General features: G+C 28.4%; 2 protein-coding genes and 2 long non-coding RNA genes across 10 annotated transcripts in view; 1 reads left to right on the top strand and 3 right to left on the bottom strand.

The window, feature by feature from the left end:
• Window positions 1–260: 260 nt before the first annotated feature.
• Window positions 261–6762, bottom strand: LOC147810908 (uncharacterized). Of its 3 annotated transcripts, none has more exons than XR_015433019.1 (5): window positions 6596–6748; window positions 5148–5220; window positions 4672–4763; window positions 4440–4477; window positions 1364–1450 (listed from the first exon to the last, which is right to left on the bottom strand). It is a non-coding gene; the product is annotated as an uncharacterized LOC147810908 (long non-coding RNA). The 3 variants fall into 3 exon arrangements; XR_015433020.1 differs by having other exon boundaries at window positions 6592–6715; XR_015433018.1 differs by lacking the exon at window positions 4672–4763 and having other exon boundaries at window positions 261–1450; window positions 6596–6762.
• A 2432-nt stretch (window positions 6763–9194) lies between these two features.
• LOC107448631 (leucine-rich PPR motif-containing protein, mitochondrial) lies at window positions 9195–14638 on the bottom strand. The gene has a single exon (XM_016063898.5). It carries the CDS (start codon window positions 14518–14520, stop codon window positions 10549–10551), a length of 3972 nt encoding a protein of 1323 aa, XP_015919384.1. The 5' UTR covers window positions 14521–14638; the 3' UTR covers window positions 9195–10548.
• Window positions 14639–14646: 8 nt separating this feature from the next.
• LOC139425896 (uncharacterized) lies at window positions 14647–18739 on the top strand. The gene is made up of 2 exons (XR_015433017.1): window positions 14647–14781; window positions 18404–18739. It is a non-coding gene; the product is annotated as an uncharacterized LOC139425896 (long non-coding RNA).
• Window positions 18740–24025: 5286 nt separating this feature from the next.
• The window catches only part of LOC122270755 (dermonecrotic toxin LcsSicTox-betaIC1-like), a 56543-nt gene continuing 53454 nt past the window's right edge, over window positions 24026–27114 (bottom strand). For all 5 annotated transcript variants that reach the window (XM_087160956.1, XM_087160958.1, XM_087160960.1 and 2 more), the window contains one exon: window positions 24026–24566. In XM_087160956.1, coding sequence (XP_087017082.1) covers window positions 24108–24566 — 459 coding nt within the window. In that variant the 3' untranslated portion in view covers window positions 24026–24107. The remainder of the gene's footprint in view (window positions 24567–27114) is intronic.

Genomic DNA, 27114 nt, shown 5'->3' with positions numbered 1-27114 from the left:
TCACTAAGAAAAGAATAGTTTTTTCTGTTCAGCAAGTTTTGATGTGAACCGGGTTTATCTGGCTTGTTTGGAACATAAATAAAGAAGAAAAAATATTAATGATATTTATTACTATGAATTACTCTTCCCAACAAAATCAACTAATATTTTCTTTTACAATAAATTTCAATTGCAAGCAACCTGTTTCAATAATTAATTGTGATCTTGTAAATAGTAAAACTTGTAAAATGTCTTTAATATCTTTTGTAAAATTATCAAAATTTTTTGGCACTAAATTGGAAAACAAATCTTTTTTTTTCTCCTAATATTTTGGTATTGACTTTATGCAGTGGGGATCATTCCCTCAGAAGAGAAGAAAAAAACCCTTTTATCTTCCGATATTCTTTAAATAAGTCTGGTGCCTTAAAAGTTTCATTAATATTTTTTTAAAAATCTTAAGGTCTTTTCGTTTTAAAACCAAATATGTCTATATATACATAAAGTGCTCATAATTTTAATGGCTTATTAATAGTAATATATCTAAAAAGAACTATTAAGATCAACAAATTTATTAATTAATAGTTCTAATATTAGTTCTGGTTAGCGAAACATAAAGGATAAAACAGTTATAATCTATATTTACAAACAGTTTCTAACAACAGGGAGAAGCAAATAGAAAGGGAAACATATGATTAAAATTGTTAATTTGAAATATAATAAAATATTTTAAAATTCTTTTGTAAACACGTTCGAACACTTTTTTTTTTTTTTACAAATAAATTTAGAAAAGAATAGATTGCTCATTCTCTCTAATGAACTGCCACTAATTTGTGTATATTTTCCTGTGAGAGCAACAAAACACCTAATTTTAAATTAGCCAGTATAAGGGTTCCCCAAATGAATGTTAGAAACATGAAATGCACCCACATGGCAATGTTAGAGATACTGCAGGATTAAACATTGACAAGTCTATAAAGGAATATGGAAGAGTCTGGATAAAAGAATGGTTCTATCACTTTCTACTGTTACTACTACTACAAAAAAAGTAATACTGTGCATTGTTCTTTCCGGGATGCATCTATCATTAACAAAACTTAAAATTTACATCAAGTTCTGTCACTTGCAATCTATAATACACTCCTACTATTCTATATAACTCTGAATAGTGGAACTGCTATCAATACTGTATTTCTAATATTATCACACATGGCCACACTGTATTTGGGAAACCCTTACATGTGAGTATGTTAATCATATTTAATCACAAAGTATACCTAAAATTCTAGCTTTGAATACAAAAGCATTTGTTTAAAGCATCCTGCAAGATCTTGATCTTAAACAGGAGTTGGCCAACATGCTTGCATTCTTCCTTTTCTCCAAATGCAATAAATAAGAGCAGCTATTCCAAGCCCAGATACTGATAATCCAAGAAGAACAAGTAGGACAATTGCCCACGTTGGAAAAAACCTTCCTAAAATTATTAAGAAAAATAATAAATTTGCACTATTTTAACTCGCATTACAATATTGTATAATTTTTATGGTTGATATATTTTTAAAATATAGGTTGACTTTTCAAATCTCCAAAATTGTACGAGAATTAGGAGTTCGAATTGTATACCAGTAATAAAGTCGATTACTCGTTGGTTGTGAAATAACAAACAGTCAGATAGTAATGAATTTATGACTATATCAATTTACCCTTTTCAAAAATTATTTCTAATATGTTGTATCTAGGGGTGCACAACCTTTTTGAATAAGCAACCTTTTTACAGCAGGTTGATCCAAGAAGGGCCGAATGTCCAAGCATTTAGACATGTTGACAGCAATTATGATAATTTTAATGTAAGCTTCAGTGCTTTAAACACAATTCTTTTAATCAGTCAACTTAGTATTGGCATAATACTAAACAATAAAATTCCTTAAAAACTGAAGAATATATAACTAATAGTTTTCAACAACAAAAAAAACTACCTTTTTATCAAAAATAGATTTATTGAAAAAAAATATATACAGATGGGGAAAAAGTGATGTTTTTTTTTATCACGTTGTGTGATACAAAAGTTTATTTTAAAATAAATTAACTGGAATTCAGGAATGAAAATAAAAATAAATATTTATTGAGCAATGTAAATGCAAATTAAATTTTTTAGTTAAAGAAATTTTATGGTGTCTTAAAATGATTTAAAATAAAACAATTCAACAATATTTTCATTTTTAAAGATTTTACTTGTTTCTATATCATTGTAATTATGTCATATTAAAAACGTTAAAATTTTTATAACTTAGAAAATTTGTAGATATAACCATAAAAAAGCAATTGAAACTACATTAACATAGATTGTGCATGTCAAAATTTTAAATGCGCAATTCATAATTTCTATCTTTTTCGGTTATCAAAAAAAAAAAAATCATAATAGCTTTTCTTTATTATTTCCAGATACAACCGCGGACCGCAGCAGGTTGTGCAACCCTATGATGTACAAATAATTTTTAATTTTTATTTATGACGTTTTTTATTTTCATATTTATCTTGACACATAAATTTAAAAAAAAAAAAAAAAAAGACACTTTTTACTTTACAAATTACATAGAATCTAATAACACTACCTTCAAACATGTATTAACTTCTCTAGCATCCGATATTTAAAAAATAAAAAAGACAGAACAAAGGTAGTTATGGCTATGTTCCTATTTGTTTCTGCAATTTTTTATTTTAATGTTAAAATGTAGAAGTGCCATGTAATTTTGATATTTTTCGGATAACATTTGAATGAAATGCTTTCTTAATAAAAAGAAGTATTAAAGAGTTTTTATTTTTATGCTAGAGCATACAAAAAAAAGAGAATTATTTTAAACCCATGGAGAAATCGTAATACTTTTTCCTCTAATGTATAGAGCACTTTTCTATAGTAAGCTAATCTACTTGTTAGACGAAAATTGGTAATTATTTTTTATTACTTTCAATTCAATTTATGAAATTGAAAATTCACTGTAATAGTTTGGTTGTTTGTATAATTATAATGTTTATATATTTTTTAAAGGTGTGAAAGAAGACATGTAATTTTTTTTCAAAGCACGGAGAAATCGGAACACTTCTTTCCGTAATGTATACAGCACTCTCCTATAATAGTAACCTTAACAACTTGTTAGACGAAAATTTGTAATTTTTTTATTACTTTTAATTCAATTTATTAAATTCACAGTAACAGTTTGGTTGTTCGTATAATAATATTTAGATGCTTTTTAAAGGTGCAAAAGAAGACAGATGTAATTTTTTTCCCTTTAAGTTCTTAAACTTATTTTTATGTTTAATATAATGCGTATTTATATGCTTGAAAAACACCATTTACACTTTTAAACTGTTAGAACAATAAATATGGATAGGTGTTATTTTCTTCATTTATTGCATTTATGCATACTACAGTACAGAACGGGTTATCCGGAAATCAGAAAACCAAAAAACCGGAACGAAATTCGATTAGTTTTCCCGTTTTTTTTTTTTTTTTAAATTTTTTTTCCTCATAAGATTTTAGGATTTTTCGTCTTTTTTTGAAAGATGTTTACCTTACCATCATTTTGGAAATAATCATTAGTGCATTACTTCATCGTTTTTTCTTCTTTTTAAGATTATTTCCATTTTTTTTTTTTTTTAGTTGGGTTTAACTATAAAAAAAAACGGCTTTTTGCAGCGATTCAGAAAACCGGAAAAATCAGTTATCCGGAATATCGATGGTCCCGATCGTTCCGGATAATCGGTTCCCTACTGTACTATATAAATAAAATATTAATAATGAAAAAACATGCTTTTGAAGAATATCTGTTTATTTTATATATCATCTATATTTATAATTACACTGAACAGAGTTTGACATTTTTAGTTTTTGGTGTAAAAGTTATGTGATATTTTTGATAACTTTTATGGATAGCAAAATGTGGGATACATTTTTGAAAGCTTTATAGATCTACTCTTTGTTTATATGCAATAGAAAATTTTTTTTTTTTTTAAATTTGAGTTTGACATAAAAGAGAATGAATAATTTATTGCTTCAATAAAAGAAGTTTACTCCTAATTTATTTAACTAATTTACTAATATGTAATTTGCTTTTTTATGTTATGAAAATCAGAGGGCGAAATTCACTAATATAGGGAAAACTATAATTCAATTTGATTAAATGAACAGAATTTGTTAAAATAGCAATTATTAAGGACTGTTGGATGACCATATTAAAATTAAATAAACATAAAGTATAAAATGCTAAAAAAAGAACCTAAAAATTTTAATGAATAATTTAAGTAACTCAATGTAGTCATGAACATTAATTTAAATAAAAATTAATACAAACAAAAAAAGTCCCATTCTGTTTGCATAGGCTTGGCACATTTCAATGAATGAACCTGCATACATTGATGTTAGCAATTTCATAAGTAAGGTAGAATATAAATAATAGAATGCTTACTGGAATGAGATTTATGCAATTTTCGTTCCACCACGCCCCTAAATAAATAAGATTATATCATCGTTTAAACATGACATATTCTTTAATAACAGAAAAATTCAAAACATTTTCTAAAAATTTATTATTCAAATAACAATACTTAAGAATAAATTTACACAAAATTACTAGCAAAGAAAATGTTAAAAAAACAAAGGAATAATAATAAAATATTAAAAAAAATCAGATTTCTTACCATTAGTTAACACAATTATTATGAAAATGCATCATCCAGATCAGCAAAGTTTGTAAAAAAAAAGCTATTTAGTAAATCATGAAATCCTAAAACTGAAAAGTTAAAATAAATAGAAGCTGAACGTAACAAATTAATGGCAAAAGTATAAATAATGTGCAGTTACTAAGCATCACAAAATAAAATAAAACAAATAAAACAGAAATAAATAAATGAAGCAATATGGAAAAAAAGCATAAATAAAATTTAAAATGTTACTCTTAGCATTCTTAATGTTAGGAATGAAATTATTTTAACACATAATTTTATACATATATATAAAAAAAATTAATAACGCATAATTTTATAAGCATGTTAAAAAGAAATGTATGATTTTTATTTTTTACACCAAGAGGATAATAATATAAAAATTAAGCGGCTTTTTTAAGAAAAAAATATAAACAAACAATAGAGTAAATTGTAAAGAAATGTTACATTACTTGACTACAGCTTTAGCAACTTTGGATTTCTTACTGCTCTCAACGATTTCAAACAGAAAACTGAGGGAAACACCTAAACAAGTGATATGAATTAAATATTAAATTACTATTTATTTTTAATAAACAATACAACACTAAATTACAAAAAGGAAATTGACACAATTACATGGTAATGAACTAAAAAAAAAAAAAAAACTAAACACATTACTTGGTGAGTAGAACGTTTGATAAAATTAGAGCTAAGCAAGCAAAGTAACTGTTTTTAAATAGTATTTTGTATATCAATATTAAATGGTGTAATAGCTAAATTAAAAACAAAAAACTTGTCAAAATATTTTTAATAATCCACATTATTTTACGATTGAGATTTGAACAAATTCTTCAAATAGTTGTTCTATAAAGTACGATTGCGCTTGATTAAAGATAAACTAGATCAGTGATTCTCAACCACTGTGCCGCGGCACTTTTGTGTGCCGCCAAATTCTTAAAATGTGCCGCCAAATATTAGAAATGATACAGTAAAAATTATAATGCTTTTTTAATTACGAGTAAAGTTTAAATTAAAGAAAAGTGTATATTATAATTTTTCCACTCTTTAACCGCGGGAACATCTTTGTCAGCGATTGTCTTGTCTCTGACAATCTTAAAATAAGAAGGAAGTGTTTAAATTGTCGTTGACAATTTTAAAAAATGTTGAAATAAGTAGGAAATTTAATGATCATTAAAATTATTAATTATCAAAGGAAAGCAAAGCTAAATATTAACTTTCAAACTTAAATAAAGGCTAATCATTAAAGTAAGCTATGCAATTAAAAGTTGTAAAAAAAAACTAACAAAAAATAAGCTAACAATTAATAATCAGCAAAAACACTAGTTGACAAGAGTTAATAATCAGCAAAAAAAGGAGCTATAGAAAACAAGCGAACAATTAATAACTAGCAAAAAACATAAATAACTGTTATTAACTAATAAAAAATTAGTCGAAAGAAATAATTAATCCCTTAATAAATGTGCTTTTGTAGTACTTCATTTCACATTCAAAATTATTATCACAAACTATTTAACACAGTGTATTATAGTTAAGTAAATAACTTTTAAACTAATTTTTTTCATTGTGTGCCGTCAAATTTCGAAATCGTTAAAAGTGTGCCGTCACAAAAAAAAGGTTGAGAATCACTGAACTAGATTATTCACTTATGGAAAATTATTTGATCCAGTAAGATTATGGAGTAACAATAACTAAGCTAAAATATTTTAAAATAATAAGTGCAGCTAATAAAATGTTCGTTATGATGACAATAAGCTGAGAATTTCACTATAATTAATGGGATAAGTTCAAAGTATCTTAAATTAATGCGAACGCTCTCTTTATAACAACTTTATAATGTAAAAATAATCTATAAATCAATGTTTCAATAATGATATTTAAATTTTCGATAATTACTAACACATTAGTAGTAAAAAACATTTTCGCCCTCTTCTATGATTAAGCATGATTGTAGGACAATATAATTTTCAAATCCAAATAAAGACTAAAATCTCAACCGCGTCTAAAGATGATCTAAAAAGCTTCTAGTTTCAGGTTGCAATTTTGATTGATTGATTGTTGTTAGATAGAACAGCTGCCTATTTCTGCAAAACTGAAGTATTGCTTAGAAAACCTGTGTTCCCATGTTTAATTCTCTATGTTTGTTAACGCCACTTGAAACATTTGTTCCATGTTAAACCTTCCCTCTCTTTTATTCTCTGAGACAAATTTCCTTTTTAATGCGAGATTTATAATAAATTACAGCAAAATGAGACTGAAATTCTGATTTTTTTTCAATCATACAGTAATAAATTTTTCCACTTAAAACAAATTTGTTATAAAAATAGTGACGTAGCGATAACGTAATAAAATATAATTTACTGATGCTTGGTTGAAAAACATTGATTAAAATTTGTCTTATTGGATTTTAGAAACATATTTTATTCGCTTTCAATTCCGGAACCTACGAGTTTCTCTGTTATCCATCAGGATTTAAAAATGTTACCACCATCCCATTAGATTATTTATTATTCGGGCTGATTTGTCCTTGCAAAAAATGATGCTTGGTGGTATGCAATTGTAGGTCATTAATTTCAATAGCTTTATCAAAATAATCAAAAGCTTTTTTACAATCAAACGAATCACTATTATAGAGAGCTAATTCAAAAATCAATGTGATTGCATGTAAATTTTCAGTGGGTTTCTAATAAAATTCTTACCAACTAAATGAGTTTATATGCTTTCGATCTCGCTCGCCTCATTAATGATTTGCAGTCATAAACGGAATCCTAAAAAAGGAAAACAAGGAGAGAAAAAATAGACTATGTTGAAAACAGGAGTAATAAGCAGTTAGTCACATATTTTAGTATAAATCTGAGTGTCTGATCCAATTCTAATTGTGAAATTTTTATCTTGTTAAATTAAGTTTTTTACATCACTTATTTTTCATGAGAATTATTCTTTAAATATGAATTTTTTAATATACTGAATTGAAATAGCAAATAAATAGAATCTTATTTTTTTGTATTTATAGATTTGTTAAAACGACAAAACTTTATTTCTCGACCTTCGTCGATAGATTTTTCCTTTCAGTTCCACGACAACCTGGTAGTTTGATTCCTTTTTTAAGAATTTAAGATTTAAACTGTAAATCATGGTAACATTTTAGATGCTAATCCTATTTTAGATCACTGTCCTAATTTCACCAGTAACCTATTATAGTAGCTCTATAGCCACATTTATAATCTATATAATTATTTGTTCCTTTCAGCAACAATCTATACTTGGCGTAAGCACTTTAATATACATTTCAAACTCACTAAACCTTTCCTTTAAAAATAAGTGTAGTAGAACTTTATTAGTTTTCCTCTGATTGAAACACATTATTCAATAAAAATAAGTATATTCTTTGAAAAAAGGGAATGCATATTTTCCATAGCTTTTCTTCATCCAAGTCTTCACTGCATACGATTGATCTGCACTCATATAGATATGTTTACAAACTACAAGCAAATCGCTCTCATTTCCGAATGATAGCCTGAGCAAAACAGAGGCAATATGATTGATTCTTTAAACTACACAGGGAAAATATAAGTTTTTAGCCAAAATATATAGAATAAAGACAAATTTCATGTCCCTTAATTTATTAAATTTTTTTAATAATTTTGCTCTTAATTATTTTCTAACAATACCATTCTATAATAAAAAAGCAATTTATAATTATTTTTATCATCAAAATGTAAATGTTTTTAAATTAAAGGAAATACTTTTATGTCCCTTAATTTATTTATGAGTTATTGACAATGCAGACAACTTGGAAAGTGAAAAAATTGATGATTTACCAAACGCATAAACAACAAGCATTCTAAAACTTAATGAAATATAACAAATTTTCAGTATTATCTGTTTGCTTATATTGCGTTTTCAAAGCAAAGTATGATCATCCTTGATATCTTAGATTTATGAGTGAGATTCAAATTTTTCATGTTATTATTAACATTTTAATCAGATCATTTAGCATGAATTCCACTTAATTATTAAAAATAATTAAATAAAAAAGTGAACAAGTTGCCTTCATAAATGTTCTTGCCCATGCTGGTTGAACAAAGATTTGAACTTATTTGAATAAAATAAATTACATGCAATTATTTGTTCTGGGAAACGCACTTTCTCGATCAGGCAATAAATTCATGGGAATAAATGGATCAATATGATTAAGTTTAAATGATATTAAAAAAATTTTTTAAAAAACTAAATTTATGTTAAAACATAAAAAATTTTTGGAATCTTTATTGAATAAATTACAATTTTGATGGAACAACTTATTTATTGTAAACAATTAGTTATCAAAAAATGATTAAAAGAAATTAACAAGGTTGGTGAGCAAAGCTCTGAGCATCCTAATAAATATATATTAATTAATTACTACTTAAAAATATTTTTAGCAGAGACTTATCATTCGTTATAAGATAAAATTAACTGTTTACATGTATATAAATGACATTGAAAACATAAACAAATAATTATAAATCTTTTTAATTTAAAACTTTTTAATGACAGATATACAAAATAAATCAATGATAAAGATATCTCATTTGATTAATATTACAGTTGTTCCCACTTAAGATGCATATCGGATAACTCGGTTATATGAATAAAATTTAAAGAACTAAGGCAAAACAATGTTAAATTCTATCGTTTAAACGATTATTTACAGTTGCAGTCCTCGTTTAATTGAGCAAAGAGGAATTTTTTTTATCACCAACTGGACACAAACAGCTCCAATCATAAATGATCTTTAAAATAGTGTGGATTCTCCTTTCACTCTTCCCCATAGGAATTTTTTCGTAGTAACAATTCTAAGAACGCTTCTAAGAGAAAGTGATTCTTTACATTTTGAAGTGAAAGTTTCTTTAAGAAGCATCTATCTTCACCATCTTAGGCTTTAAGTAAAATTTTTAATACGTGTTTTCTTGATATTTTTTGTATTTAACAAACTTTTAATGCAATAGTATTGTTAGATAGCACAATACCTTTAAAAAAAGTAGAAAATAGAATTGTCACTTATTAGATTAGAAAAAATAGTGTTTGATAGTTTTAGAAATTCTATGATATTTTTCTGAAAACTTTATTGCAATAAATTAATGCAATTTATGGCTTTGAGTAAGTAATTTTAACTTACACGTTTCTCAAATTTTAGATTTTATAAAATCTAATTTTATTACAATTCAAGCTGACGAAAGCCAATTTGGACAATGCTAAAAAATTCCTTTACTGTTAATTCCATAAAAACAAAGATACTAAAAAATCAAGTAACTGTATACTATTTAATTACCTATCAAAAACTGTTGATTTTAAAATTGTATTGGCATAATTTTGTCACAAAAAATTAATAGAGAATCTAAAATACTGGACAATTTATATTTCAAATTATGATTGGGTGACGGCCTTATATTTTACATTTATCGAAAGATACTGCAAAATAGAGTAAACATCCATTACCAGTTCATTTGTAAAAATTAAATAAAGAGGATTAAAAGCATATTTAGAAGCCTCCCGTCTCCACCACTTTCAGAGTAGACTTCGGTCCAGAGATGAAGGGCTTGTTAAGTGGGGTTGACTATACATGTTTACGTAAGTTTAAAGTGACTTTTTCACAGTAAATTAGAGGTGTCAAAATGTTTCAGCAACAAAAATAAATTGATAATAGTTTATAAATCTTATGCACTCAAAACTGCTATTTACAATTGCTAAGTTAAGCAACCTAAACATGCCTACTGAAAAGCTTTATAAAGCTTTTAAATAAAACGAAGTGGTAACTTAACAATTGAATAACTATAATAAAAAGTATAAAATGTTCATTACAGTCATAAGTTATGAGTCATTACTAACATCAAGACTAAAAGGAACAGGTTTACTTTCTCGTTCGAGAGAACTTTTTAAAGTTGATAATGTGGACTGATAATGTTTCTCCAGATTCACATTTTTCGATTTAGCATCCATAACTAGGTTAACTGCTTCATCATGCATCTGCTTTAAAACAAGTAAATCAAGCAGCATACCATAGGCTCTTTCTTTAACACGATCTTTATAATCACGGCATGAAACAAATTCGACATATCTCTTTCCCAATTCAATGTTCTCTCCTTCTTGAACACGTCGGAAAATAACAGCATCAACCTTATCCACTGGAATAGGGGTAACTTTACTGATTTCGTATGCTTTCTCATACTGCTCAGAACTGAAATAATGAGACCACACAACAGTAAGAGGAAGATCAAAACTACTAGTATTTAAATAACTTTTGGCTAATTCAACAACTCTATCTTCAAGATGTGGAAATTTTAATAACTCATGAAAGGCAGTGATGGAAAATAGCCTGTTCTTTTTATTCGAACGAGCTTCTAGTTCGGAGAGTAAATCTTCAGGTCGGTTGCTCTTCAAGTAAGCTCGAGCAAGAAAAGAATTGAAAAAACTTTTTTTAAGAGCGAAGTCAGGAAAAATACTGGCAAGGGATATCATAGCTTCAACATTTCCCTCATTAGAGTATTTTTCCAACAAAGGCTTAAAGATTTCCCCTGAATTTTCTATGATGTAACTCATGGCTTGAATATTACCTGCTAAATTATTCAAAGAGTTATTTTTGTTAACTAACTCAATAAAATTAGACATATCTTGAAATGGGATGCTTCGAATATATCCCTTTCTCATAATTTTAAGCTCTTTTAAAGCTTGCTCTCCATCTCCTTGAAGCACAAAATTCAAAAAGGATAATGTTTCATTACTACTTGATACAGTATTGCTCAATAGTGAGTCATTAGCTCCCTTGTTATTACTTGATACAATGTTAGCCCCACTGCTATTGTTGTCTAGGATATCTGGGAAATGCAAAGGTTTTTTGTTACGTGTGCATAAAAGATTAATCAGTTGTTTGTATTCATCGCTTGGTGCAATGTTTTCCTTTCTCATGTTATCTAAGGTTTCAGAACATTTTTCATACTGGTTTTTTTTGCAATAATTAGCTATAAGGAGATGATATAGTACTTCCCTACTTTCATGCTTCAAATTCGAAGTAACACCCAAAAGGTTCTCTAATGCAGTAATTTTATTTTCAGAAACATATCCCTTCGCAATTTCTTCTAAAAATCTATAGTTAATATCTCGACCTAGACTTTGAAATATTTTAGTAGCTTCTTGGAGCCTATCTAAATCTAAGAAAGCTAAAGCAAGTTTATGAAGTACTTGTGAGTTTCCTTCGACTTTAGATGCTAAGTCAATAACTGCTTGAAGTTTCAAACGATCATCGGCCAAAATTAGCTTCTTCATAAACATGTTTTGACAAGGGGAGCAGTTATAGTTTACAACACAATTTTCAAACTCTTTCAACGAATTTTCAAAATCTCCCTTGTACAAATTAATTTTCACAACAGGCTCCATTATCACTTCCTTCAAATAAGAAAAATCTGGACGATTTATCACAGAATCTCGCACTGTTTTAGCTAAATCAATGTTGCCAGTTTGAACTATGTTATTTAGGAACCTTCGAAAACTTCTCAACAATGCGTCAGCGTCAGAAAAGCTATTGACTTCTTGACATTCATTCTTAATGATGGCAATAGCTTCATCATTATTTGAATATTTCAACAACAGTCTAGCATAATCAATAAGTTTTGGTGTGTCTATCTTGAAAGTTGGATATAGTTCTTTAATCTTTTGTAAGCATTTCTTTGCTTCTTCAAGATTACCCATTTCACACTCAAGAAAGAATATTTGAGCAAATGCTGTAGGAGGTAGGATAAAATTTTGTTCATTAAGTTTACTTTGAATGTTTTTGACTCTTTCAATATCACGTTTTTTAACATGACGAATAAGCAAGCCTGTTAATGCCTTTTGCTTATTAGCAGTTGATGATGTATTTATCAGTTCCTCCTCTTCTTCAATAGACATTTCTTTCATCGGCCGACTTTTTAAACCTTGGTCTTTTATCTTAGGAAGGTGATTCAAAAGATCAGGGGCACTCCTTTGAATATTCTTTCTGCAAATTTCTAAACTTCTACTATCGTAGTTGCAATCCACACCAACGTAAGATTTGTGGAATACATCAAAAATTTTAGGGCTTGTTTGAAGAAATAGAGCAAGCTGTTGGCCTCTCAGTGTAATTACATCTTGACCAGGCAAACCAAGGTTTTCCATAATGTACTTCAGGACTTGGAAATAGGTAGTTGGATTTTTAACAAATCTATTGTAAAGTGACAAAAAGTGTGAAAAATTAAAATACATGTTGACTCTAACAGAAAAATTTTCAATTAAATACGAAGCATGATTGATTTCACCTTCTGATACATAATATTCAAATAGTGGATCAATAAGGCCTGAAACACTATGACCACATTCCTCGATTTTGGAAATTAATTGCTGAGGACTTTCCTTACCAATAGCAGGTAAAATATGTTCTCTATAAGTAATATAATCTAAAGGAACACCAAGTACAGCCATTGATTTCATTACTTTCCACATACCTTCAACATTGTATTTATTAGCAATAAAAAGAGGTCTGAAATTACGTGTTCTGACTGGTATACCTCTTTGTTGCATTTCAGTGAAAAAGGCAATTGCATGATCTGGCTTTCCACTGTCGACAGATGCCTTTGCGCCATTGGTAAAAATGAAATTGTTATAGCCACTATTGTATATTTCAGTACAATAACCAATCACTTTTTCAATCGGTGTTTCAGCTTTTATTAATATTTTTAAAAAGTTATTAGTAGCAGTGCCATATTCTGTACTCGAAATTTCCATGATCAATTTGAAGGCAACATCGTCTAAACCTTTATATATTAGATCCGCTGCAGTGTTTATAAGATCTTGACGCCATTCATAAATATCACCCATTTTCATCAGCATCTTATCAATAAATTCACTGTTATTGCTAGAAGCTGCCGATAACAAAATTTGAAGATAATCAGAATTTTCAAAATATATTCCCAAAGATTCTGCCTCAATTAATACTTTTTCTACTTCATTTAACTTTCCCATTTCAGCAAAACAGCAAGCTAATGTAGTATAAGTACGAGAAGACGGCGAAATATTAGAACTTCTCATAACTTCCATGATATCTCTAGCTCCATCCAAATCACCTATTTTCATGTGACCTTTAATGAGAGAATTAAACACAGATTCATTGACAGGAATATTTTTTTCTTTCAAAAACTCCAATATCTCGTTAGCCCCATTTATATTACCATCACAGCAATACTTTTCAATAAGATAACAATAAGTTTCTACATTTGGTTCAACATTTTGATGTTCCATCGATATTAATATGTCTGAAGGTGAGAAGTTTTCATTCGAATCAAGATATACCTTCAAAAGAGCATTGAAATGTCGAATGTCTAACTTAACACCAAGTGTTTTTAATTTCTTCCATATTTTGTTTACTATATCCACTCTCTTATCCGGGGATTCGAGTCGTAACAGTCCACAGCAACGAAGTAAGTATAGACTTTGACTTTCAGTTGCAAAACCAGTATTTTCAATAGTTTGAAAAACACTGTGTACACTTTCTATAATGGTACGCCCGGTTCTTCTTACAGCAAAATCAATATCTTTCAAAGCTTTGTCAATATCTTCATGACCTGCAGTTGACAAACCATTAAATTTGTTATTATTGTCAAAACCATTAGGTGCATAGTTTGTCTTGATGTTATAAGCTGCGGTAGCGTACAGTTTATTTTGAGTAGACCGGCTAATACCAACATTTGTATATCTAGAACGAAAACTCTGATTGCAGCTTATTAGTCTTAAAAGATTTACCACCTTAAAGTTTTTACGTAAAAGTAATGCCATTTTCGATAAATTTCCCAATTCTATTTAATTTATAGAACTTTTCTGGTGCAACACCTTCACGTGTTTACATTTACTTTCGTTAGCGATCGATCGACGTTCAATGTTAAATGATTGATTGATTGAAATGAAAGTTGAAGTTTTGAATTTTAATAATATGTTTGGGTGTTGTACATGCCGCTTAATATTAACATCTTATGGGTTGACAATGATGATTTTAAAGAAACAGAAATAAAGTGTCATACACCATATTCTGTAAACAAAGTCTGTTTTTGTGTTTCGTGAATTTTTTCCAATTTTTAGAAATATATCTATGAAATTTTTAAGTTTACAATGGTTCAATTAATTGTATTTAAAAGAAATTTATACCTATTCAATTACACTTTTTGCTACATTTATTGTATTCAATATATGAATTTAAATGAAAATTATCGATTTTAACGATGCTAACTATTTGTATTACATTTAAAATTATACTAATTTATTTTCTTACTAATTTTCCTGTGTTAGAGAGGGATATAATTTTGGGGTTAGAGTGTATAACAAAGTGTTCCTTGTATTAGGCACAGTAGTTTGATCTTTTACTGTATATAAAATCTTCCATTTTCCTATTTTTAAAGCGATTTCTAATTATTAGAAAATCTCTGTTTAGCCATTTTCGCTGTTTTCTGTCAAAAACAAAAAAATATTAAAATAAGAAGCTTATCCTTTTATTTTTCTAACTTACTCTAATTAAAAAAAGTGCACTACAATTTTCATTTTTTTATTAACAAATTTTAATTTTGTTAGACAAAAATTTTTTTTTTTGAAACTTGTTTTCCTCTTAAGAGAAATTCCTCTTGTTTTTAGTGATGAAATCATTGGAAAGTCATGATGTGAGAGTTTTGTTCTCCCTATCTCTTTTTATTCCATATTTATGAGATATCTTTATTATTTTATATTTTTTCTATTTATGATCTTTCTACTTGTTTTTGATATCATACTTTCTCAGACTTAGAATGGAGAAATTTTATGCGCCAGCATTTTTAACATGCTTCAACAGTTTTTTTTATCCTGTATTACTGCAACTTTTTACGAAATTCTTTTTAAGTCATTTAACACCTGTTTACTGTTAAATTTTGATATTTATAAATTAATATCAATTTTAAATAAATATGGGAGCAGACATGTTAAGATTGACAAAAGTTTGTAGTTGTAGCAAGTTTCTGAAGCAGTTGTAGCTAAGTACATTAGGGTAAAATGCAACAATGTTATTGTATTGATGAAACAAAATTAAAAAAGTATTCAAAAATATATGGTTTATCTATGTGTCTTAAAATTTGTAATTATTTTCAATATTAATTATGTTGAAACTTAGTTTATCTTGTTGATTGTGGATACATTTTCTGTTTTTTATTTAAACTTTAATCGGCTGGCTGTTTTTTAAAATATGTTTAAATATTTTCACCTTTTTTTAGTTTATTTATTCATTTTTAATTAGTTAATTTTTTCATTTTTTAACAAATGGTGAAAAAAGTTTTTCTGGGTATGTTGTTATAAGACACTAATCATTATAGAGATTACTGGATTGCTGCTTTGGAACAATCTGAATGGCTAAAGTGAAGATCCGTCAACCTTTCTTCCTCACATCTCGAATAAATTTAGCTATTACTCTTAGCATTAAAATCTAGGAACATGACTTGATTCTTAAAACAATAATTTTACTCCTTGCCTGTTTATTAACATTTCCCATTACATGTGAAAATATTGAACATAGTAGTTATTTTGTTTAAAATTTATTGTTATTATTTTTTAAATAATCTATTTCTAACATTTTGATGATAATAACAAAAAATGTCAAAAAGGAAATTCTTCTCTCTCCCTTTAAGTCACATTTTTATCAAATATATTCCACAAGCAAGGGTTAAAATTGTCAAATTATTATAGTTATTTGAGCAACCCAAACTTATCAGGTTTCTGAACTTTATCATTTGCAATCCTTTTATAAATTTATAGTTTTAAATATTGAAGTAAACTTTGTCTCATTTCTATAAAAAATCTTGTTTAAGTTTTAAATAGGTAACTGTTCTGCTATAGATATTTGGTACTTATCTGTATCAGAGGTTGCCAAGTTTTTAAAGTATTAAGAATTAGGAGACCTTTAACTGAGCTAAATTAATTATCTTAATAATGTGTTTATACCAACCTAGTGCCTGCTGTGTAGATTTTTTTTCTCTTGAATTGTTATGTTTTCTATATATTTTATTTAATTTGTGTGAATTAAAAAAATTGTAAAAATTAATGCTGTAATTAATGAAAAGTAATAAAAATCAATGTTGTAATTAATTAATGGTAATAAAAATTAATGTTGACAGGATTAATGAAGTAATATGCTATGATGGTGAAGCTCTACGTTTTTTTTAAATGTTTTTGTCTGATACGCATCTAACAGACAACTACTAATTTCTTTCTGCCGAAGACCAGGTGCAATAATTTCCAAGTTAATAATATAAGTTTTGCTTTTGTTTTAAATCTATACATCGAGTCATTTTTTAGTATATTGTATATTGCCTTGTTGTTACACACATATTTTATTGTTAACTTTTCCTTTGGCAATTCTAAGATTTGTAATTCATCTAAAAAAACTTTATATGCTTATTTTTTATTCAGCAATAAATGTTTAAAACTGAAACTGATATCATTTTATAAAATATCTTTGATTAAAATTTTTTTTAATATTATAAATAAACTTTTATTTAATATTGGTAGATTTCGAAGAAAAACTGGTATCTTGTACTCCTCAAAAACTCACCATATTTACTGCTAAACATTTTACACCACATACTATGCATTGTTATAACCTTGTGTAGTTTTTTGTGATAGGTAAATATAAGAAAAAATACTAAATACCTAGTTAACTTCTTACTTACTTACAAATATTGTATTATAAGTCTAAATAAATGAAATTTTGGAGTCTTAGTTTTATTTAGTATACTGTATTAATAGTTCTTAACTTTAATGAAAATTAGGATTACATTATTATTGAATCTAATGCTGTGTTTTATGTGTGTGTTAAATCCAATACCTGCTTTTGTCATTAAGTTATCAAATATTTTTTACATTATATTAAAATTATAGTACTGCATTTATTAAACTTATATAATTTATTATATACAATATTTTTTATACAAATAATTAGACTTGCTTACATATTGAAATGTGCTTTTATTATAAGATGTGCTTTCTATATTAAATTTTAAATTGTTGATTTTTGTTATTTCACTCTCTCTCTCTCTCTGTTTTTTACCTTTTCTCTTTTTATTTATTTATTTTTTATTTTATTTAATTTTTTTTAATGAATTTTCATTTCTTCTAAATCTTTGAAAAGTCAGTTAATATAGAAAAATTAAAAGAAATTCTGTGTTTTGTTTTTTTCTTTCTTCCCAAAAGTAAAAATTATTAGACAGCTAAATGATTTCATTTTAAAAATGTGTATGAAACCAGCAGAATAATTTTAAATTAGTTTAAAAATCTTAGTTCATATTATGTTTTAATTTACAATTACATTCTGATATATTTAGGTTATTCTGAATAGTAGTCATTGAAATCATTTTGCTGAACAAAGATTTAAAAAATCATCTTAAATATAAGGCTTTTTTTTAAAATCTGTGTCTTAAATGATAGAATGATATTATAGGTATTCTAGAACTATTAGCTAAAAAATAAATATTATTTTATGCTAAGAGATTAATTTAGCATGAAATTTTTGTTGTTGTTTCTTTTATGCTTGCTTTAGAATTAATTGACTTTTTTTTATTTTTTTAAACTGACTTTATAGATGAACCTTATTTTTCATTCAATGTGATCAATCCTGTAATTATATGACTATTATTTTATATTTTTTCAGATAATGACCATTTTTGTCGTTTCTGTGGAAAGGGATTCACTCATTACAGAACCCTCAGGGAACACTTATTCACTCATTATGGACATGCATTTCCGTGTCCGACTTGTTCAAAAACTTTTAAAGCCAAACGGCTTCTAAAGCAACACCAGAAAATGCATTCAGAAGACTCTCAAGAGTGCAGATTATGTGGTGAATTATTCAGGTGGAGATCTACTTTGCTAAGGCATGTTAAAAGAATGCATCAGTAGTTCTCTAAGCATCACTCCCATTTAAACCCTTTGATAATTTGAATGGTTAGTTTGAATCTTTTATTAAAATACATATTAATATTAGGTTTATCAATTGTCTTTTATAGCCAGTTCTGTATTTTGAATTTTATTGTTTTATAATTTTATTTTTATTATTTTTTTTCTTTCAGAAATAATATTTCTATATATTATAATATAGTAGAGTGACGATTATCCAAACACTGATTTATTGGATTGTCCAATTATCCGGATTGGTCAAGGACAATATAATATTTCAAACCTTCTCCAAAATTCTTTTTTTACTAAACAACTAGCGAAAATACTTTTTTACGAAAGGGGTAAAAATAATTTGCCTTCTTTTGCCCCTTATTGACCTTGAAAAGAAGCTCTCTTTTCCAAAAATTAGAAAAAGGAAGGAAATTTTTTTTTTTGAAATGCTCTCTCTCTTAGTTTTAAAACCCATTTTGTCAATTAATTTTGTAAAAAAAAAAGTTTAATATTTTAAACACCCCATTTTTAGCATGCTATAATAGGCATTACTCTAATTGCCAGTCCTAAGCCTGGAAAAAGTGTCAAAAGGAGTTGCTTAGCTCGTAGTCATTTAAAAAAAAAGTTGGTTGTTTATCTTTATTTTTTATTAATCCGATCGAATTTTGTCCTGATTGATCCAAATAATCGACGCTGTGCTGTATATTCATACTTAAAATCGGTCTAAACTAGATTCTTAAACCCTATCTCATAATGTGTTTTGTTAATACAAAATTATGATCTAATACAAATTTTTAGTTTTTGTTGATTTTTTTCCTTTTTTTTTTGCATATTGATTATTTTTGTTAATAGACTTAGTTTAAACTCTGTGATCATTTGAAACTTTACGAATTTTAAATTTTTATTCTAGTCTTTTACATGATTAAATATTAAGTTGTTTTATAATTCTGTCTGATGCTTATTGATTGAGTTTCAAGCATTTTGAATTGAGTTTTAATTATATAATTTAGAATGACAATTATTTTTTGCTTTAGTTTAAATTATGTTCACTGTTTCTTCAATCCAAATAATTTACACTAATAACAAATATATTGAATGAAAAATTAATCCAGTATAATTAAATCAATGCAACATGGAAATAAATATTCCAACATTGAAAAAATATTATTGACACCTAGAAAATATTAATTGCATTAATTATTTGCTGTATTAATCACTTCAAAAAAACTACTGAGTTTGCTTTTGTTTATATTCAGAAACAAAGCAGAAATATTATATTTATATTAGGTTTGAGAAGCAAAGTTATTTAAGTTAAAATTTACCTTGTTTAAGTATAAATTAAAATATGTTGCAAAATATATCAATTATAGTTTTATGTACCAACCATATACTTTTTAAAGTTCAAACTAAAATGCAACTGTACATTTCGCTTTAGTTAATACAGTTTCAATTTTTACTATCATAGATTGGAATAAAAGTTAGATAAAAATTATTTGTACCTATATAATTTTTGTTAATAAATTTTCTTATGTTGTTAGTCATTTTCGTCATGTCAATTAAGAGTTGTATTGTTTAAAAATGTTTCTTTCCTTCCAAGTGGGAGTCAGGAAAAGAAAAACACACTGAATAATTTTATTTTTATAATGATTGCATTTTATCATGCTATTTTGATACTTGTGAATGATATCAGTTTGGGTAAGTCAATCAGGTTCAACACAAATGTGTGACGTCGCTTACAGGTATCCAATTAAACATGATTTGTTGTTGTTGTCAGCCATTAAGGCAGAGAGGGTGCGATCTATGACCCCGAATTCGACTTCTGCCACACCCATATGTCTCACGAGTTTTATAGGGTGGACCCATTCACTCGTCCACAGATCGTAATTTTGACGTGAGCCAAACAACGATCAATCTCCAATTCAGTACCCCCAAAGGTTTAATTTTTTTTATTGAAACATAGAGGAACTGTTACCCGATAAATTTAACGTGCACCAGTCACCATTTACTACTTTGGCCGGTTGGATTCGAACTCCCATTCACACTAACATGAGTCCAGCACCATGCCAACCAGGTGCTGGTTGGCATGGCTGTCCCGTCCTCATTAAATATGATTTGAATCACTAGATTAGGCTTTCACGTATTCTTCTTCTCGAGTTCCAAGTACATAATTAAGTGTTGCTCTTAATGGATCGAAGTGTTGATCTCAAACATGTTAATTAATTTGTGCTAATTTTTATTAGATTATAAATAACCTAATTCTGAGACTAAACATACCTTAGCCCAACAGATTTGCACATTTGACCATCATAATAGATGCAGTCTGGAAAATATGCTCCCCATAATATAGTCAGAACAGGGATCGATATTTTTATCTCCTTTATTTAACTTTTTGCTTATATCCTTATATATCATGAACGTATTAAGCAAATTAAAAACTTTTTATATGAGCCTCATTTATCCAAAGATAATACCTTCTTACAATAATTTTAAAAATGTTCTTTTTTCTCACACTACACAAATAATTAAGAGAGGATTAAAGCAATCGATGTTATTCATAAGGGTGGACTAAAAACTCGTATGTTGGTTTGTAGTCTGTGATTGGTTGGTAGCCAAAGTTCTCTATAAAGAAAAATTGAATAAAAATTTCCTTATAGACTTAACATGGAGTAATTAACAATACATCTTTATTTGGTGAAAAATATTCTTTCATCTTGCTTTTAAAGTTCGCCTTAACTATTCAAAGTATCACAAAAAATAACCATACATTCTTAGAAACAATTAGTTTTTAAAATCTATGATAGATAGCTGTATTTCGCACTTTTATTTAGTTACTTATGCTATTATACTTCAAATAAACTTCTAATTTTTTAATAAATTTAAAATTTGCAGACGATTTTTTAGGTTACGAAATCAGACACGCAAAAACTTACACCTTCTGGCTAAAATGACCTTTTTTTTTTAGATTTTGATTTTGATCCATAATCGAGAAAATAGGATTCTGAATAATTGTAGGCTTTAATTGTAAGTTTTGCATATTTCCCCATACCTCTAGAAGTTCCTAAACGAATTTTAAAAAAAATTTCCTTCTTATTTGCAAAACTTATTTATTCAAAGATAAATCCATGTTAAAAATAATTTGTCATAATTACTTATTATGGTACCGATAATGGTCGTAAGTTTTTGAACTAAAAAGTACTCTAAATTTTTCATCATTTTATGCAATGTAATTTTAAATGTTAAATTAGAAATTTGAATAGAATCAGTCAATTAGTTGTTGAGAAATGGAAATTTTAAAATTATGACTTTTTGAAATTTTATTGCCCAAAAATCATTTTCCATATTTAACTCAAGTTTTGTTTCTCTTTATTAAGAGCCGCCAAGCTGTGTGGGGTGTTCAACTTCGTGTTTTATTTTATTTTACTAAGCAAAACCAAAAGACTTGAAATTACTAAGGGGTGTAAATAATGTATAGAAAATAAGTTGAAATTAAAAAAAAAAATTTAAAATTTGATAATTAATTCGAGAATTATTAACTGTTTAACTTGTAGTAAAAAATGCTGTGTGGGCTTCTCTGCAACTCACGGAAATGCTACTGTAGAGTTGAAATTTTAATTTGACATGTTAAGAGGACCATTTTCTATTTATGAACCTAACCAGAGTTTTTTCCAAAATTCCAATTTGAGCGAAAGTTATAACAATTTTAAGTGGTTTTTCAGTGAATTTCCCCCACTTATTTTGTTTTAAATAATGAATATTTATCTAATGTTGTAAAAAAAAAATGATCGCTTTAGAGCTCTTTCGTTTATCCATTCTCGTTTGAGTTATTGTTGAAAGTAACAAAAAGAGGAAGATGGAGGCGTTAAATATTGCAATATCTTAACATTCATTATTAAATTATTAAAAATACAAAATATTTAATTTAAGAAAAGTGAAAACCATTTCCCATACGTTTGTTAATCATTAAACTCAATTTTTTGGCCGGGATAGCCTGGTCGGTAGGACGTCGGGCACATGTCCGAGAGTTCGTGGTTTCGAACCCTGCCGGCCGAAGTCTCCCCGTGTAGTAAAGTGACTGATGCACGTTAAATCTGTCGAGTCTCAAAAGTCCTCCATGTTCCCATAAATCAATACCTCTGGGGGTACTGGATTGGAGATAGATCGTTCTCTGATTCAGGTCAAAATTGCGATCTGTGGATGAATGAATGGATGTAAGAATGGGTCCGCCCTATAAGCGGGTGCGACGTATGCTGAAGCAGAAGTCGAATTCTTGGCCATAGATGGCGCCACTGAAAAACAAAAAACACACTGCCTTAAATTTGCTCGGTTTCACTAAGCAGGCTTGCCCGTGTGGCAAGGGGCATTAGAAACAACAGCAACTCATTTTTTTTCTCCATAAAATTTGATACATGGGAATAAGTGGGTGAGTTCTGTGACTTGAAGCCAAAAGTGAATAAAGTTCGGTTGAAAATTATAAAAATTGGCTACACAGCTAATTTTTCGAACAATCTAGTTCATAAATGTTGTATTAATGTCATAATATTTTGTATGAAATTAGTTGTTTCTTATTATTTTAAATATTTCTGTAGTAAAAAGAAATTAAAACAGTAAATACTTAAAAATGTAACCAAAAAAATTTTATGTTTTAGCACATAAAGACCATTTCCACTGCACAGGTTCAACCAAAAATTGCGCCAATCAGAGTCTGAATTTTCCAATGCACATTTCATATAAAAGTTGTAATTAAAAAAAATCTTATTTGATAACTCTTTTTGCTTTTTGAACATAAAAAAGGAGTTGAAGGTATCTTCACTCAATGACGTTTAAAAAAAACTAAAACATTTTATAAACTTTTGTATGTATAGCAACAATAGTGACGATTCGGTGCGCGTGCTCTTCTGGCTCCATTTCACACTACTTGCCCAATATGTATCAAACTTGTATGAGTATTAAAACAGTAAACAACTTAAAACAAGGTATGTATACGATGGTTCATAAAATAAATAAAACGTGTTACAAAATGTTTATGTATTCTGGTGGATCTATATGCTCATGTGGTCCCGCACTGAATTGTTCCCAGCAGAACACCGAAGTCAAGCATCACTGGCAGCCGTCAGTAAGCGGGTGGGTGACCACTTCGATCAGCCTGCGTAGGGGCCCTCGTTAAACCGTTCTACCGTAAAGTGCTCGACTTCGCGCTCAGGTCATTAAGCTACCAAAGCAGGGGAGCCATCCCCTCTTGCAGAGGATCGAAATTGCGATGGCATGTCTTCGGATCATCCTCAAGGATGTTTCCGAGACCGTCGCCAATAGCCCATTGTGTAGCTCTAGCTCTACGTAAATAAAAAGTACCAAGTATGCTCATGGTAGTAAGTGATTACTTCTGGAATTTTTATTCGTGCAAATGGCTTTTATTTTTTCAATAATACGATAATATAAAATGGTCTATTATTAAATGATTTACATGTATATTATCCTTTAAACTTCTCGAAAGGAGAATCAGACTTGATCGCAACTCGGAACTTCTTTTTATATTTCCCTTCTTTGAGCACTTTGAGTACTTTTTTAGGAAAATTTGTTATAAAACCATCCACTTCCAAATCCAAAGAATTTCTCACCATGGATTTCTTATCTACGGTCCAATCATAAACTTTTTTAATAAATCCACCAGTGTTCCGAACTTTTAATGCTTCCTTTAGACGAGTATTCGGATAGAAAGTTTTGAGGCAGTTTAAAATGCCATCTCCCATCCAGATATTTTCCAGATTCAGTTCCTTGAAAAATTCGCCAATCGCAGAGATATTTCCTAATCCCCCATCATAGCCGACATCTTTGAAACGCGATTCTTGTTTTCGATCTTTGAATTCTTGGATAAATCCTTTAATTGCATCTTCTTGATCAGGTAAATTAAAATTCAACACAACTTTCACCTATATTTAGACATTAAAAAAAATTTTTTGAAAAATATTTTTTTAAAAATTTAGTTATTTTTTAAGGACGATGTTTTTAATATTCAATGTAAACAACAATCTCGTGCTGTTGACCTGATTTAAGACCTGTTTACACAGTCCAAGTTCTGGAATCCGAGAAATTGGATGATTCGTCCATACTATCCAACTTTTTGAATGTCGCTGATTGGTGAGAAGAAAAACATGCGCATTTATCATGTTCAACACTATAAAATCAAACTTTCATGAATTTAAAATTACTGAATAAATTCAAATTAAATCATAATAACCCAAATACAATTACAACAGATTAATTTATTTGGCGTAATATATATGAAAACAGACAACAAAATGATATAATCTGATGCCTGCTTGTTGACTTCACAAAACTTAAGAAGCTGATTGGTTAAGGGAGGAAAAACTTGGATGGAAAGTAGAACATGCTCTACTATCGTCCAAGGACTTGGATGATCGTTTACACCAGGGCTGTCCAACTGGCGGTGCGGCCTGCCAACTTCTTATTCAGATTGCAGGGCTGATTGTGCTCCGGAAAAAATCCGGATTTCCGGATTTTTCGCTAACCGTGATCCGGAAGTTTCCGGATATCGAAGGTTCAGACATTTCAAAAAATCATTGATTACAAAAGTTTCCGGAAATCAAATTTTCAAAGGTTAATTTTTCATTCAAAGGTTTTAAAGGTTTCAATTTTCAAATCTTAAAAAACACAGTTTATATTATTTGTAAGGGAGAGCCAGATACTTTATAAGCTTATATTCAAGATTAATATTCATTTTTTTATCAGTAAATAGTTATTATAATCATAAACTCAAGAAAGAAAGACATGTTTCTAAATTTCAATTACTTCTCCAGGTCCACATAGGTATGTGTAAAGTTTTAAATATATTTTAAGTTAACTTAGAAATATTGAGAAAAAGGAAAAAACCTTGTTTAAATTTTTTTCGATTGAAAATTTTTTCTTTTTTACGCAAGAAATTTTCCGGAATTTTGACTTGAGCTCACAATCACCCCTGAGGCTGATCGGCCTCTGTTTTCTCATTAAAATGTAAGCAAATTGTTTTATAATCCTTCTGTTCCATTGTTTTATAATTAATAATTCAACTATTAATTGTTATTGTATAAGAGTTTAATTGTTCAACTTTTTCAAACTGCGGCCCGCCAGGTGATCAGTGACCGGAATTTTGGTCCGTGGGCTCTTTGCAGTTGGACAGCCCTGTTTTACACGATCCAAGCTCGAAGCAAAACAAGTTTCCATCAATTTCAATCAATCTTCGTCCTAGAACTTGGATTGTAAAAAACAGGCCTTTACCTCAGGTAAGAAAGTATACAGCTGCTTACTACAACTTATTTTTCGAGGCGATTTTTATTTTGCAATTTTCTGACAGATAATTTTGCTTCTGAGCTCAAATCTGCTCTATTTCATAAGATATTGATATTAAGTATTTCTGGTGAGTTTAAAAGTGGAAATTTATTTTAGTTATTTATAGATATATTGTTAAAAGAGATGATGGGTGGATTTCGGAAGAACTCGTTTTTTTTCTTTTTCTTTCTTGCTGTCTTGATTTGGACTCTTTTTATTGGTTATTTGTTTATTTCTGTTTGTTCTTGTTACAAGCCAAGCACCATCATACGTTAGTGTTTTTACGAGACTAAGTTCATTTCAGAAATATTCTTTTGGTTTAAATTTTGAAATTGGTATATTTGTGACAAGGTAGTGAGTGTTTTATAGCGATTCTGTTTTTAAAATGTTATGTTTTCAAATGTTGAGCTACACTGCAAGAGCTACTTCGAGTTTTAGACGTAGAACTCATTGTAAACACGAATGATAAATCAGGTAACAAACACTTGTGTGCAAAAAATGCTACTCAAAGTCTTAAAATACGCAGTGAGCTTGTGAGCCAAATGGCCTCAAAATACACTTTAAGCAGAAACCCGGAAATATGGGCTATAAAGACTGTGCAGCACCATTTAGTGTAGAAAACGCTACCCACAGTCGGCATTTTATACATAATTTAAAAATTGAACGTTGTATTTTTATTACACCCCTTGTAATTAAAATTGGCATCTCAAGGTCACATTTTGTATCTTCATCGCCTTGACATTCGGTAACTACTCTTTTCACACAATAATTAAGGAGTATCAGTAACTCATACCTGTATATTATTATAATAATAATAACGTACTGGCGTGGCAGAGAAAGCGTAGTTTTTGGTACTATAAATAGTAAGAGTATTTTATCGCGAAAGCATTAAGTGCGAATGTACAGTGTGCAAAATGAAAAACAGAACTCCCGAAATAACTTTTGAACTAATGATCGGATTTTCACGTACTAAGACTCGATCTTAATGGTTCGTTGGCTTAATCTGAAATTTATGAGTGCAGACGATAGTGTAAGTTACGAAATCAGACTCAAAAATACATACTTTCTACGTATTAACATACATTTTTATCGACGAATTCGGATTCTTGACCTTTAAAATGTGGGAGGAAGCCGCAATCTGTATGATTCGTA

The sequence above is a fragment of the Parasteatoda tepidariorum genome, chromosome 4 (assembly GCF_982258835.1).
Source record: "Parasteatoda tepidariorum strain Cologne lab strain chromosome 4, Ptep-v5.0, whole genome shotgun sequence".
NCBI lineage: Eukaryota > Metazoa > Arthropoda > Arachnida > Araneae > Theridiidae > Parasteatoda > Parasteatoda tepidariorum.
This window is presented reverse-complemented; position numbering and strand designations above follow the sequence as displayed.

Bases quoted from the DNA above. Each gene is read 5' to 3' on its own strand.
- LOC107448631 (XM_016063898.5), bottom strand. From the start codon at position 14,520: ATGGCATTACTTTTACGTAAAAACTTTAAGGTGGTAAATCTTTTAAGA.